Source organism: Nannospalax galili, unplaced genomic scaffold (assembly GCF_000622305.1).
Source record: "Nannospalax galili isolate Female #2095 unplaced genomic scaffold, S.galili_v1.0 scaffold1086, whole genome shotgun sequence".
NCBI classification, from domain to species: domain Eukaryota; kingdom Metazoa; phylum Chordata; class Mammalia; order Rodentia; family Spalacidae; genus Nannospalax; species Nannospalax galili.
The window spans coordinates 1,126,511-1,143,016 of NW_008354345.1; the positions used below are offsets into that span (position 1 = coordinate 1,126,511).

The 16,506-nt window shown below is 38.8% G+C and overlaps 1 protein-coding gene across 1 annotated transcript in view; it reads left to right on the forward strand.

The window, feature by feature from the left end:
• The first annotated feature begins 4,771 nt into the window (after positions 1–4,771).
• Positions 4,772–16,506, forward strand: part of LOC103748814 (solute carrier organic anion transporter family member 1B2-like) — a 63,008-nt gene continuing 51,273 nt past the window's right edge. Inside the window, exon 1 of the mRNA XM_008851601.2 lies at positions 4,772–5,002. Coding sequence (XP_008849823.2) covers positions 4,919–5,002 — 84 coding nt within the window. The 5' untranslated portion in view covers positions 4,772–4,918. The remainder of the gene's footprint in view (positions 5,003–16,506) is intronic.

Here is a 16,506-nt window from a genome sequence, read left to right on the forward strand (position 1 = left end):
CCACTTCCCACTTCTTTGGTTTCGTCTGACCTGGACAATGGAAGCTGGAGAGTCAGATGATACACACAGGGAAACAGAGCGTCTCAGAACCACTTCAGCATCCCACCAGATTCTGTCCGATGTGTGCCTCTGAATGAGGAGAGTGAGATGTTTTCCTGATCCCTCTACCTCCAATCACATGGTTTTTACAACTGACTAGCACAACTCCTGGCAAAAGAAGAGAGCTCCATAAATGCCCCTTTCTTCTTCAACGTGCAAATGTGTATGTGTAGGGACTCAGGTTTGCTTTGTTTAGCGGGGGACCTGCTGGCTTCGGGGCAGAAGGTCAGATCAGCGACAGAGTCAAACTCTGGGACCTGTATCTTCCCAACAGGATGATTTATTTTAGAATTCATTTTCTTCTTCAACGTGCAAATGTGTATGTGTAGGGACTCAGGTTTGCTTTGCTTAGCGGGGGAACTGCTGACTTCAGGGCAGAAGGTCAGATCAGCGACAGAGTCAAACTCTGGGACCTGTATCTTCCATGCCCATCCAGCAATTTACTGGCCACAGTGTTTCTTTTTCTTAGAGCTAAAAACATGGTGAACTTTTAGCTTTTAGCTCAGGGGTAAACCTTTAACCTGGCCTAATCTCTTAGCCAGGGATAGCTGAGTTATTCATTTAGGACAAGGAGATGAGCTAAGGGTTGTTGACCAAGACGCTTTCCCACAGAGTAGGGAGTCTGCACGTATGACCAGGCAGCTTCCTCCTGTCAGTCTGGCAGTGTTCTGCAAGACAGGGATTATCAGAGCCAATGTTTTCAGTGCCCCTCCCTTTAGCAGAGAATGCAGCCTGGACTATAAGTTTTAGGCTCACCTCACCCTAGGGCCTGGCATCCTGGTTTCCTACATATATGCAACAAAATTGTTATTGTAAATAAGTGTGGGCTGTGATTCCCCTTACTTCCAGGAAATGTGAAGGTGGGTTTTCCCTCCTCCTCAGTCCCACAGACACATGGTCCCTTGTCTTCCTTGCGTTCCTCTGACCTAGGAATAGTAAAAGTCAGACACACAGAAACAGAAGAGGAAGGATCTGCCCTATATCACCCCAGCATAGCTGGAAGACATTGCTTTTCTTTATCAAGGCAGGCTGAAATGCCTGTGCTCATCTGTCTGTAAATTCTTCACCCTGACTATTCATACAAATCATTTATAGCTAAGAAACAACACAGTCAGGGAAAAATATGTTGCACACCTCCAAATAAAGGTTCAAATTCCAAGGTACAAGAAAGTAGGTCATTTATATCCAGCCTGGACTGACACTGCAACTGCTAAATTACTTGTAATCACTGTTAACAATTTAATCCTCATCAAAAGTGGAAAAGAGTCCTGTCTTTCCAAGTTTGTGCTGAGTATTTATACCTTCATATGCATTTCTGCATGAATGTGTATGTTTATATATATTCACATTTACATAAGTGATAATAATCTGGTATTTTATTCATTTACATATTATCCACTATATATGACACACATTCATACATACATATCTGTAGACAGGCAGAGAGAGAGAGAGAAAGAGAGAGAGAGATTTTAAATACAGAATCTTATAGTCAGACTGGCCTAGAACCTTCTATACAGCCCAAGCTGAACTTTAACTCTCAATCCTTCTGCCTCTGACTCCCAATTCCTGGGATTACAGGCAACCACCACCAAGATCAGCAATAACCATGGATTCTACATTAACAGACTTCTGTATTTATAATATGGTGAATAAATTTCAAATGTATGTGAGTTGCGGAGATAGTGTAGAGAGCAAAAAGCTAGCCCTGTGAACAGAGGACATGAACTCAATCTGTAGACCCCAACTTTTAAAAAAAAGAAAGAAAGCTGGGGCTGGAGAGATGGCTCAGCGGTTAAGAGCACTGGCTGCTCTTGCAGAGGACACAGGTTCGAGTCCCAGCACCCACATGGCAGCTATCAACCAATGATAACTCCAGTTCCAGGGGATCCAATGCCCACTTCTGACCTCCGCAGGCATTGCATGACATAGGTGCACTTACATACATGCAGGCAATACACTCAAACACATAAAATTTAAAAAAGAAAAAAAGCTGGCTCCTACTTGATGAGTTTCAGGCTGGCAAAAACTCATCTCAAAAAACCAAAGACAAAACAAGAACAAGGAAAAAGGTGGACAGCCCCTGGGAAACAAGAGCTGAGGTCATCCTCTGACCACCACATGCACAAGCGCATACACACGCACCTGCATACACCTTTGCATCTTCATAGACATGAATGTGTCCACACTTACACACACAAGGAAAAAAGAAAAATTAGTGGGTACTATATACAGCTGACCCTCATTACTTATAGATTCTGTTTCAGCAAATTTCCTACTCACTAAATTTGTTTATAACAGTAATCAACCACGCTGGGTTTTGTGGCTAATAACAAACATGACCAAGCAGGTTCCCAAGTGATGGTTATACAAGGTAAGGCTCTGTCTTCTCTTTCAGGGTAAACAGGTGTCCTTGGCACAGTAGTGTGTGTGTGTGTGTGTGTGTGTGTGTTTGTGTGTGTGTGTGTCTGTGTGTGTCTGTGTGTGTCTATGTATGTCTGTGTGTGTGTCTGTGTGTGTCTATGTATGTCTGTGTGTGTGTCTGTGTGTGTGTTGAAAATACTCTGCAGTTTTGTGCTTTTTTGTTGCTGAGTTCACTCTTTAAACCATGGTGAAGTCCAGTCCACAGTTCTTTAATTCAAGAGTGCCTGACCAAAACCAAAACTAAATGCTTTTGTTAAATAACCTTCTGGCAGACTAGAACTGGAGTTTTATGCTCCTCTGATTCAATGTTAATGACTCAAATGTATATTGAATAAAGTATCTTTTATGAGAAATAAAAGGTTACTAGTCTATCAGTAAAAATGTGACAGAAGGCATATAGGAGTCTATCCTTAAATGTCCTCTAGGATCAATGTTTAGGCATTTACTAATTCTGTGTTCTCATGAACTTTATAGACTGTAACTATCCTAAATAATGGCAATCAACTGTACATTTAACATATATTAAATATATTGTATAACTGATACATTACAACAAATTATACTCAGACACATCTGCAGATATTTTGGATACATAAATATGTATTTATGCACATGTGTGAATAAGTATATATTGCTACATCTCACTGAAAAGCATGTAAATCAATATAAAAATGGAATTAAAGGAAGAAATTGAGTTATTTTCCAACTCTTAAAAACAGATGCAATAATTATTTCTTAAATTTTTAAAAATTTATTTATTTTTATGTGTATGAGTATGTGTATACCTGCATGTATGTAAGTGCATGAGTACATGCAATGCCTGCAGAGACCAAAAGAGGGATTTGGATCTCCTGGAACTGGAGTTTCAAATGGTTATTAGCCACTATGTGGATGCTGAAAACCAAGCCCATTTTCTACAAGAGCAGCCAGTGCTCTTAACCATGGAGCCATCTCTCCAGCCCTTAGGACCTAATAATTCTTATAGTTACTCTAATAGTTTGATATCAAATATGTATAAGAATCTATCCTACATATATGACAATTCAAAAATAAGTTTCAACTATTAACTCATTAGATGCAGTCCAATTGCTTGTCAACAAGTTACTATATTATGGACAATCAACACCATGTAACCATGAGAAAAATGAAGAGAATTTCATTAAAATAAAGTTCAGTATATGCAGCTGTGTAAAAAATCAGAAGACAGCACTGACAATATTGTCTTTGGTAATGCAACTATGTGTGTTACAAAGGAAAATAGTATGTAGTCTATTTAAAATTCATATCATATTTCTGAATAAGGTGATAAAACTTAGAGGATAATTTTTTATTATTTTTAATCTTTTATGTTTTCAAGTCTCTTTTCTCTAGGAAAATAAACAAAAAATATCAAGGGTAGGAGCTGGAGAGATAGCCCAGCAGTTAAGAACACTGGCTGCTCTTGCAGAAGATCTGGGCTCTGTTCCCAGCACCCACATGGCTGCTAACAACCATCTGAAACTTCAGTTCCAGGGACTAGACACCCTCTTCTGGCCTCCACGGGCACTGCACGCACATGGTGCACTTAAATACATGCAAGCAAAACACTCATACACATAAAATAAAAAATATTTTTTTAAATATTGAGGTTAGTCAAATATGGCCCATGTCTGAGATCCTTAGAACATATTTTGTGCTCTTCAGCAAATCCAAACTCTACTCACCTTTCTTTCCACTGGTGTCCTCTCTGGAAACCGTCTTTCAACACTCTGGCTGCATGTTCAGCAAGATTTATTTTTCCGTGTCTATCAAGTATATGTTGTGTGCAAGGCATAAAATTATGAAAACAAGTGAAATGCACATTTTTTTCTTTCACAAATCTCATACCTATTGTGTGGAATGATATACAAAGTCTTAATTTCTATCATTTAATGATTTGCTCAGATTCTGAAAATATATTGTTTATTATTTCATGTTTCTCTCTGTAAATTCACTCCCTAACCGAGATACATATGTGATTAGTTTTCTTTTCCAATTTTGGGTTCAGCATTTACCTACCCCAGTGGGTGGGGCATAGTAAGCTTTTTTTTTTTTTTCGGTCTTTTTGAGACAAGGTCTCCCTGTACCCCCAGATGACCAGGCTGGCCTTGAACTCACAGAGCTCCGCCTGCCTCTGCCTCTGCCTCCCGAGTGCTGGGATTAAAGGCGTGCTCCACCATGCCCAGTGGCATAGTAAGCTCTTAATAAATATCAGTGATGAACTGGCTGGTATTGGCCTTGTGGGTTTTCTCATTTCTAAATTGTACATTGTGAAAGTGAAATAAATGACACTTTTTCCTCACTGGTTAGGTGATCATTTCAAAGGAAGCATCATCACTGGTAATTGAAAACACTCCTGTCACGTCTGCAGTTCATCATGGACCAAACTCAGCATTCAAATAAAGGAGCAGAGCCGGAACCTCCAGAAAAAGAACCAAGGAGACTCTGCGATGGATTCAAGGTATACTGAGTGTTGTGTTTCCAAACTAAAATAGGTGGACAGGGTTATTACTTATAGAAACAGAAACAGGCCATTTCAAAAATACTGTATTTCAAGTTGGAATTTTTATTCAAATATAAAATATTAATAACATGATATGTATCTTGATTTAAACATCTTTAAATCTGAGTGAGATTTTCCTTGCATGGTATTTCTGAAGTTTGCAAGTTCATTAATATTGGAAAATTAGAAATACTTTGATACCCTTTCTTTGCTTCTTGATGGACTAAAAAATAATTATGGATATAGTTAAAAGAGGTTGTGTGATATGTAAAAATACTCTTAGACTCACTACAAATTCGGAAGATTAATGTCTGGTAGGCCACTTTGCCGTCTTGACTTACTGAAAAATCTTTACTTACTCTTTTCTCTGCATTTAATTCTCATAACAGAAGTAGCATGGTGTGATGAGAGAGAAATTAGCAGTAATTAAAAGGCCCAGCTAATAACTTAGTAAAGCCATTTAATTTCTCTCATCTGAAAATAAGTGAATGGGACAGTTTTGCCTTTTACCTCTGTCACAAAGGTTTGGTATAACAAATGACACGGGCAAGTTTACAAACAGGAGCCAGAATCCCCTGAGCAGCATGATACGAGGAAGCTGAGAACCGATGAAGTGGAGAGATTTGCCTGAAATCCACTTACCTTGCAAAATAAAAACACTTGAACTCAAGATAAAGCTTCTAAACCCTGCAAAGCAAGTCTTGAGGAAATAGAGAAATCAAGTAGTCACCTTTCACCAGTATTTTAAGTTACTTAACTGAAGTTGTAGTGTTAGACAGCTGAATACAGACCACAGAACTAACATTTAATGGTGAAAATGTTGTAAAATGCTTTTAACTTTGCCCAGAGAACATGAAGTCTGTTTGTTTTCAGTGACTTCTGGAAAAATCTGTTCTGATGAAATACTTGAGTAATGTTTAAGCAGAATGAGAGTTACAAGAAGCGGTGTTGGTTAACATGATTCAATTACATCATATTTTCTAGGGTGATAGGGATTGCATTTGCACTTGATAGCAAACCAGCATCTTCTACAGAGTATCTGGAGAAGAGACTGGGAGTTAGCAGTGTGCAAAAGTCACATCACCTTCAGCCTAATCAAGAAGACAGGAAAAACAGTAACAATAATCATTAGCATTTATTAGGCACTTACTATACGCTGGGCACTGGTCTATTTTGTCTTTGTTAATGGGCTTCTTATCAATTTCACCCCCTAGATATTATTATCTCCATTTTATAGATAAGGTAAAAGCTTAAGGTATACCCAGAGAAAATGGCTGTCCTTAGTTCTCAAAGCCTGTAAGTGGTGAAACACCATCTAAACGGAGGCAATCTTATTCCAAATTCTAACTTCTCAATGTTGACCTACATTACTAAAGTAACTGCAGATGTTCATAATACCAGTGCTGTCGAGGTTGTATGGGAAGCAAGCATTTATAACTGGACTACTAACTGTTGTTTTCTTTGTGTATCTGAAAGTTGTCTTCAGACACAATCACTCAGGACCTAGCAATCATCACGTTCTCACACTGTTTGAAGTCTACACACACACACACACACTCAAGACTTGCATCCACAGACTCAGTGGGCAGAAACTTCTAAGAATGAACTGGATGTTGAATGCATGCACATAGCAATATACTTTGATGCATGGTGATACTTTTCCCTTAATCACTGCATTGAGCTAACTAGGCTACAGAGAACCTGCCAGAATGTATTCGACCTTTCCACTTTTCATCCACCCTCTTCCGATTTGTTGCGCCTCTGAACTATAATAAAATTATTTAACAGTACAAAAGTATCGTATTATCATCCCCAGACCGTAATAAGTCAAAGGCAAAATTATCCCTGTGTTTAGTCTTGTTCCCTCCACAAACGTGTATGAGTGGAAGATACGAGTATTTTCCTTATGCCCTTCCCCCAACAGGCACATAACCTTTCCCATTATAAGAATCCTCCCACTAGATTAGTGCTTTAAAAAAATGATGCGTTTATATTGACGTGATGCAGTTGCTGAAAGTCCGTATCTGTCATTTGGATTCACTCAGGGGCTTGAACCTAACAAACGCATAATGACTCGGAGTGATCATTGTGAAATTATACTGAATGTTTTTCTTACCTAAAGATCATTTGTGCTCTGCCAGGTTATCCATTTAGCCAACTCATGGCAACCAGTAATTCTTTGACAATCTCCATGGTTACGCCTTTTATAGCTGCCACATGATTGAAATCAGCCTTATAAGAGTGGCTTTGTCGCTTAATGGTGTGCTTCAGCTCTTCCGGTTTTCAGTTTTGCCCCATTCATTTTAGTAGTTAATAACCCCATAGTTCACTAAACCATGCTTAAACCATAGAGCTAGAGGACACATGCTTTCACATTTTGGAAATTATGACTAAAATTGCTAGAAACTTCTGTGTACAGGTTTTTGTATAGACACAGATTTTTGCTACCTTAACTTCCAAATGCCAGAGTATGATTACTGAATTACATAGTAAAAACATTAGCTTTGTGAGACGCTGTCCAACAGCCTTCCAAAGCAGCTGTGCCAAACATTTCTACTGGCGATGAGTGAGAGTTCCTGTTGCTCCTTAGTCCTCAGAAACGTTTGGCTATTTTAGGGCTCCAGATTTTGACTATTATGGTGGCTCTTTAGCAATCTCTCATTCTCATTTCAACTTACCTTTCCCTGATAACATAATATTTGGAGCATCTTTTCATGACTTTGTCACCTGCATACCTTCTTGAAAGACGTTGTTAGTTTATTACAACCCATTTCCTGAGCAAGTTGTCTTCTTATGTGAGTTTTAAGGGTTTTTTTAATGTCAGCAGATACTTCTTTGAAAAATTCATTTTCCCTGTCTATGGCTTCTCTATTCTCTTTAACTTTTAGAACACTTTATTTCTTCTTATTATTATTGGTGTGTATATGTGTACCCACTTGCCCAAACATGCATGTGCACAATGTGCACATTATCGCAAATGTGGAGATTGGAGGACAATTTCATGGAGTCAGTTTTCTCCCTCCACTTTTACATGGGATCTGGGGATCAAACTCAGATCTCTAGGTTTTTGCAGGCAAGGATCTTTACTCTCTGAGCCAATCAGTCAGCTTATCAATTCTCCTGATAGTGTCATTCACAAATCAGAAGTTCTATTTTTTAAATATATTTTTTATTTATTACTTTTATTTTATGCATGAGTGTATTGCCTGCACGTATGTGAGTGCACCCATGTCGTGCAATGCTGAGGAGGTCAGAAGAGGGCTTTGGATTCTCCTGGAACTGGAGTTAAGGATGGTTCATAGCCACCATGTGGGTGCTGGGAATAAAACCTGGGTCCTCTGCAAGAGCAGTCAGTGCCCTTAACTGCTGAGCCATCTCTCCAGCCCCAAATCAGAAGTTCTTAATCATAATGAAGCTTAATTAAGTTATTTCTTCATGGGTTATGCCCATGGAATTGCACCTAAAGAAAACATCAGATCCCAGGCTGTGAAGATTTCATTTAAGTCTGTGGCCCCTTTTGAGTTAATTGTGAAATGTATAAGGTTCGAGCATAGGTAGAGTCACCCTTTTGCAAGTAGATGAAAAGACTCCTTAATCTTAATTGTTCTTCCTTTGTTCCTTTGTCTTGGTATGAGACAAAGTGTTTATCAGTTGATACTGTTTAAGTGGATCTATTTTGCACTCTTTGTTCTGTTTCTTTGTTCTATTTGTCTATCCTTTCTCTGCTACAAACTACCACAATGACTATGGTTACATATCAAACCTTGAAGTATCTCATTCACCGTCCTGGATCCTCTTCCTCATCATATATACTCGCTTTAAAATCTAATTGTTAATGTCTACAAAATTACTTGCTGGATTTTGGTGGAATCTGAATGTTAATCCAGTTAAAAGCTTAGAAACTGATATCTCTAAAGAACTCGCTTTTGCTTCTGTTGACTTTTTCTGTTGAAATCCTGTTTTCAATTTCATTGACTTTTGTTTTAATTTTTTATTTTCCTCTACTTACTTTGAATTGAAATTAATTTTTGTTGCTCATTTCCTAATGTCAGACCTTAAATATTCATTTTATAGTTTTCTTTTTTTCTACTAAATGTTTTCAATGCTATAAACTTTCATCTATTTTTTACTTTTGATTCATCTACAATTTTTGATAAAGTTTATTTTACTTTCATTAGTTTGAAATAGTTTCTACTTTTCCTTGAAATTTCTTCTTTGATACATGTTGTTTAGAAGTCTGTCAGTTATTCATGTATTATGGATCATTCAATAATTTATAATGCTCAGTCTCCCACTTAATCCCACTGTGGTCCAAGAGCAGGGACTGTTCAGTCACTGTTCCTTTTCATGGGTTGGGGTATGTTTTACGGCTTCAAAAGTGGAAGTGTTATCTCCATGGGTGACTGTTCCAGGTGAATTAAAGAAGAATGTGCATTCCACTGTTGTTGGGTGTAGTGACCTGTAGCGGGTGATTATATCCATGTTGTTAATAACGTGGTTGAGACCAACTATGTCCTATCTGTCTCTGTCTTCTGGATCTGTCGCTTTCTGATCAAGGAGCCATCTCTTTTTCTCACCTATCTACCAGTTTTTATTTTTAGTAATTTGCTCTCCTATAAGCAAACACATTAAAGACTGCTATGTATATATTCAGAATTGATTGCCTTTAATGGAGCCCCTTAAAGAATCATTGTTTGCGCTACAGTTTTTTCTGTCTGAGCACAGTTTCTCTAAACTCATTTTGGTTTCAAAATATACAGAATGCTTTCTTTCTGTTTACTTTTTATTTATACGTATGTTTTACTTAAAGTGGGTTTCTTACAGACAGCAGAGCTGAGTCTTGTTTTCAGAACTACTGTGACAATCTCAGTCTTTCATATGGTGTATTTGTGATGATGTTGAAAGCCATTACTGGTCTAGTTGGATTGATGCTGTATTCAAGACTGTTTTCTATCGGTTGCTCCTGATTTTGCTTCCACTGCTTTTCTGCCTTTAGCACTCCTAATTAAATATTTTACATTATTTTATTTATTTTTTCATTAAAATAATAAAAAATTGTATTGATTCTTTGAGAATTTCATGCAACACATTTTGAACATTTCAGGCCCTCACCCATCTCCATCCCCCACTTACCACCCCCCTACCCTATTTGATGCCCTCTATTATTATTTTTGAGTCCTACTGAGTCTAATTTACATTCCCCAAATTCTCATGGGTGTGGGTACATCCCCTGGAGTCTGGTCAACCAGCCTGGCATCACACCCTTAAAGAAAACTGATTCTCCCTCTACCAGCAGCTAAAAACTGTCGGTAAACCCTCACTTGTTCACTTTCTTACCATAACCATTTTATTTAATCTTTTAGTTTTTTTCACAGTGTTTGAAATACATATTTAAAACTAATTCTAACTCGTTTATTTCAAATAACACTGCGCCCCTTCCCAGGTCCTAGGACGCCCTTATAGCACCCAAGTGATGTTATGTGTCCCCCACCCCCAGTTGTATCATTGATGCCAAGCATTTCACTTACCTACACAAACAGGTAAGCATTTGCTTAAGATTCTCACATAAGCATACAAGATACATGGCGGCTAATCCCACTGTTAAGAAATTAATCTCTTAGATCAGTCAAGAGTAAGAAAATTAATCGCTTTTACTTCGTCTTCACTTACTCCTTGCTCGTTCTACATCTATGTTTCTAATGTGTAGTTTTTCCCCTCTTCCTAAGGAACTTCTTTTAACATCTTGCAAAGGTAGACTTACTGGTGACTAATTCCTTCAATTTTGTTAGTCTGAGAAACTATGAAACTGCTTTATCAGTTTTTTCCTTTCTGTACTTATTTTTGCAACAGGGTCTCAATATAGCCCAGGCTGGCCCCAAATCCACTATTCAGAGAGCCTCTACCTTCAGAGTGCTAGGATTACAGGTATCTTCTGCCACACTAAGTTGTACGCAGTGCTGGTGATTGAACCCAGAGCTTCATGCGTGCACTCTACCAAGGAAGCTACATGCCTAGCTAATTTGTTCACTTTAGATGGATAATTTATCAGGGTACAAAATTCCATGTTGGTGGATAATTTTTCTCTCAATGCCTTATATGGTTCCTTCTGGACTTTTCTTGCTTCTCTGGCTTCTGAGAACACACATGTAATTCTCACCTTTGTCCCACAGAAGTATTTGTTTCTTCGGGAGAAATTCTCAGCCAGTGTTACTCCCAATACTCCCTCGACCAGCTCCATTCTTTGTCCTCCAGCTCCCCTAGGACGTGGATGCTTTGTTGTCTAGACTTGTCCCATGATCTTAGATCTGGAGGATTTTCATTTTTCGGTCTTTGTTCTTTTCACATTTTAACTTTCTAGAGTTCGGCTAATACACCTGAAACTCAGATTCTTTCCTTAAGCCCAGGACCAGCATCCCTCTTTCTGTGGCAGTATTTTGTTATAAAGCGTTTATCTTCAAGTCTTTCTTAGATCTCCCTCTCTGCTTCCACAGCTAATCTGCTCTGGCATGCTGTCTCTCATACCATGTGATCTCTTACAGTAATACTCACACTTGTTCTAAATCTCCAGTATGACAATTCCAGCATTATTACCAGGTATAAATCTGTATCCTGATTATAATGTCTCTTCAAGTTTTCTTTATTGCCTTTAGATGGCTCATAATTTTTATTAGTATCCACATGAGATACACTAGACAAAAGAAGTTACAATGAAAAGACCTGTGACAATGTAGTCATAAGGTGTGGGGCAAGGGACGCTTTCTATGAGCCTTTACATTAAGATTGTGATTTCTCAAGTGATCCCTAGCTCCTTCTTTCATCCCATCCTTAAGTGGTACAAGGTGGTCAGAATGGGCTGGAGTTGGGTATTTCCTTTCTGTCGCATGGAAGGCTAGAACTGACTAGTGTTCAATATTCATTCATTCCTGTACCCCACTTCATAAAGTTTCTCCTGAAAAGCAGGCCCAGTAAGAACCATGATGAGAGGGGCTGGAAAGATGGCTCAGCAGTTAGAAGACCCAGATTCAAATCCCAGCACCCACATGGTGTCTAACAATTGTCCATAATTCCAGTTCCAGGGAATCTGACACCCTTTTCTGTCTCCTCTGTGGGTAATGCAGGACATGACATGGGTGAACTTACATACATGCAGGCATAACACTAATATACATTTTTAAACAAAAAGGACAGGGATGAGTTTAGTGGTGTACCTATGCATTCCCAGCACTTAGGACTGTGAAGCAGGATTGTGAGTTCAAGGTCAACCTGGGCTACGTAACAAGACCCTTTCTCAAAAAAATCAAGAAAGAGGAGCTAGAGAGATGGCTCGGTGGTTAAAAGTTCATACTGTTCCTCCAGAGGACCCAGGCTCAGGGCCCAGCATCCACATTAGGAGGCTCACAATCACCTATAATTCTAGCTCCAGAGAATCTGGCACCTCTTCTGGCCTCTGCAGGCACTCACAGATATGTAGGATCCATTCACACAGACATGCACATACATACACATAAAACAATAAATTAAAACACCAAGAGACAAACAAATAAACCATAATGAGTTCTCCTCATTTCAAAATCCTCATGAAAGGATTTTTCTCCAAGATTTACTATGAAAATCTAGTCAAACACTTAGAAAATTCATAACACGCCGAGACTTTGACTGGACTCTCTCTTCTCCCAGAGTTTCTAACTGTAGCCTTATGCACATACGCCTTGAGCCATTAATTACAGGGGAGGTTTCGTGCCCCTGGCACTGGCTCCTCCTTGGCCTCAACTCTATGGTGTCTGGTAAGTTGTGATTCCCTCAACTCATCTGCCCTTCTCACCAGTCACAGAGAGAGAAAAATGGTTTGCTGTGTGTCCTCAGCTTTCTTAGGGCCCCCAAAGTGTTTTTCGGCCCTTTCCTTCATTAGGACAAGTATGGAAGCTTCTCAGACTGCATTCAGAACAAGCTGTAAGTCCCAACGTTTTAGAAGAATATTCTCTGTTCCACAGCTTATCAATTCTAGACTTGAGTTTAAAATTTCACCCTGATTACCTCATTAATACACAAGTTATTTAGAAGTAAGTTTATTTCTAAATATACGAAAAAGTTTTTAATTTATTTTTTCAATATATTTCATTGAATTTTTGTACATTTCATGTAATATATCTTTTTAAAAATATTTTCTTTCTTTTTTATCTTATGTATATGAGTGTATTGGCTGCATGCATGTAAATGCACCCATGTCATGCAATGCCTATGGAAGTCAGAAGGGGGCATCAGAACCTTTGGAACTGGGGTAATAAATGGTTAACTGCCACGTGGCTTCTGGGAATAGAACCTGGGTCCTCTGCAAAAGCAATCAGTACAGTACTTTTTACCCGCTGAAGCATCACTCTAGCTCCCATACAATGTATCTTAATCATATTTAGAACCCCTCCCCTATCTGCACCCCCCCATAGCCCACTCACAGGATTTCATGAATTCTGTCATATATGTTAAGGCCTGTGGAGTCAAGTTAGTGTCCCCAGAAGTCCCTCAGTGCAGGTTCATCCACTGGGGTCTAGCCGGCCTGTCTAGAGTCTCTCCCTTAAAGAAGACAACTCCTCCTACCCAGTAAGAATCAACTAATTGCCCATTGCTCCTTGGCTAAGGTTGGGGCCTCCTGCACATTTCCCCAGTTCTATGTTGGGTTTTTGTCTGGTTTGAGTTTACATGGGTCTTGTGCATGCTGTCACCATTACTGTAAGTTTGTATGAGCAAGTTCCTAGAAGCCTGGAAAACTGTTTCCTTGTGCTCATCCACAACCCCGGGCTCTTACAATCTTTCCACCCCCTCTTCTGCAATGGTCCCTGAGCCCTGGGTGGGTGAGGGTTAGTACAGGAATCCTATCCAGAGACATGCACTCTGCGGTGTCTTAATAGCTTTTTCAAAAGATCATTTTAATCATAATTACACTGTAACAGTCTGCAGAACATCTATCTCTTGAAAAGTTTCAAAGCTTTTTGATCTCCTGTCATATTATTAGTCATTTACTTGAAAAATGCACATTCTTTGAAATGTTGGTTACAGAATTCTTTGTGTCCAAGGGATCAACCTTATTCACTGTGTTATTCTGATCTTCTGTATCCTGGAAAGTTTCGACCACTTGTTCTATCAGAATTAACAGAGATATTAAGATTTCTTTTCATAATAGTAGTTCTATTGATTTTTTAAATGTGTTTTGAAGATACTAAGTAAATAATAACCATTTTATCCTCTATGCTGTTAATCACTTACATGAACAAGTAGAGACTTTCTCTAGCCCTAATGATCTTTCTTTAAGTCTATTTGGCCTGTACGGGTACAAGAACTTTCAAGTCATTATATCTTCTTGTCTCTTTATCATGAGAAACTTCCAATACAAGTATCTCTGCTACAGAGATCATCTAATATCAAACTGAAAATTTCTATCATGGAAATAGCAATTGTTCTCATTTCCATTCTTTGTACATGTTCATATATTTAGATATATTTTTACCGCATATATTTATTAGACCAATTTAGACCCTTTTTCTTAACACCTCCTTAAACATTTTAAATTGCCGTGTTTATATTTTCTGTGTACCGTGTTCTTGCAATCTGGGTTTTTGTTTGTTTGGTTTTTGTCTTTTTGAGGCAGGGTCTCTCTGCAGCCCCAGCTGGCCTGGAACTCACTGCATAGACCAGGTTGGCCTTGAACTCAGAGACCCACCTGCCTCTGCCTCCCAAGTGCTGGGATTAAAGGCATGTGCCACCACGCCCGGCACAATCTGGGTTTTTATGTCTCCTCACATCCATATGTTGAATCATAAACATCAAAGCAGTTGTGAGAGAAAGTGTGGCCCTTGGAAGGTTCGAGGGCAGAACCTTCATGAAAGGAGTGAATTAATGCCTCAGGGAGAAGTTCTGCACCTTCCACCGCATGAAGTTGTGGTTGAGCTGCCTCACAGACTGGTGGCCTGACACTGGGCTGAGCACGTTGCTGCTGTTCATAATTTGCCTACTTTTGTACATGCGTCGTGCTGTCAGTTCAGCCAGGTTTGGGTATGTGTTCTAGGGTCCTATGTTCTGCCCCCTTACACTCTCCGCTAGCTGAAATGACTTGGATTTCATATAAAATTTTAGATTTCATAGTGTGGCTATTTTTTCTTCTTTCTTATTTTTGCTATCCCTTTTTAAAATTTTTAATAACTATATGATTAGAAGAAGCATTTCACTACAGCTTTAACATATTCAGTAACACATTCCAGAGCAAGAGTACATCTCTTTCACAAGTGGGTGCAAGTTTCTAGGTTCACAGTTGAGTTAATACAGTTATACAATATTGAACTCAGTATAAACCCTGTAAGACATAAAATTGAATGCGTTTTTAACCTTTAAAAAAGATCCCCATTTCATTTTAGAGTATATTGTTCCTTGCAGAAAGACTCATTGTTTTTGCTACTGACACTGAGATGTTGGCGCATGCATCTCTAATCTGTATGTATCTGATTATTACTAGTCATAATCGGTTGCACTTGGATACTTGGCGCCTGTGTATGTCTATAAAGTCATCGGGTAGATTTCAATGGTAATGTTTATCACCTCTACTAAGTAACATGACATAAATTTCCATGCTTCCTCCTCAAATATAATACATTTTTAAAATTTGTTGATTTTGTGTATGTATGTGTGTGTCAATATCCCAAACCATCTTATTCAACTATATACCAGCTTCCCAGATGGTACCATCCCATAGCCTCCCACCCCCACTAGAGCCCTTATGCTCAAGACAATAGCAAATTTTACCAAGTACTTTCTTCACCTCTTTTGTTTTTAAACAAATCTCATGCAGCATCTTCAGGATTAGAATATTCTTTTAAGTAATTCTTGTTCAAACTGCTTAAATGTGATACATTACATACCAATATGTAAAACTTTGACTAAAATATGAAATTCTAGGTCCAATGTACTCTTTGATGCTTAAAAAAGGATTTCCTGCCTTTTGTTTAAAGCATCAATTCTACACAATTTTTGGTTTTTGGTTTTTGTTTTTTTTTTGAGGCAGGGTCTCCCTGTAGCCCCATCCTACCTGGGACTGCCTGTGTAGACCAGGCTGACCTTGCCTGCCTCCCCCAGCACCAGGACTAAAGGCATATGCCACCACACCCAGAATTTTACATCAATTTTTGCTGTTAAATAATTATATGTTCTTATTTCCTGGGCCACATCAAACTTTTTCTTTTATATTCTCAATTTCTAGTATATTCTATGTCATTTTAAAAAATATATGAGTCAGGGCTGGAGAGATGGCTCAGCGGTTAAGAATACTCAAAGTTCTGCGGAAGACCTGGGTTTGAATCCCAGCACCCACATGGCAGCTAACAACTGTCCGTAACTCCAGTTCTAGGGGATCCGACAGCCTCTTCTGTCCTCTGTGGGCATTGCACGACACGGGTGCACTTACCTACATGCAGGCAATA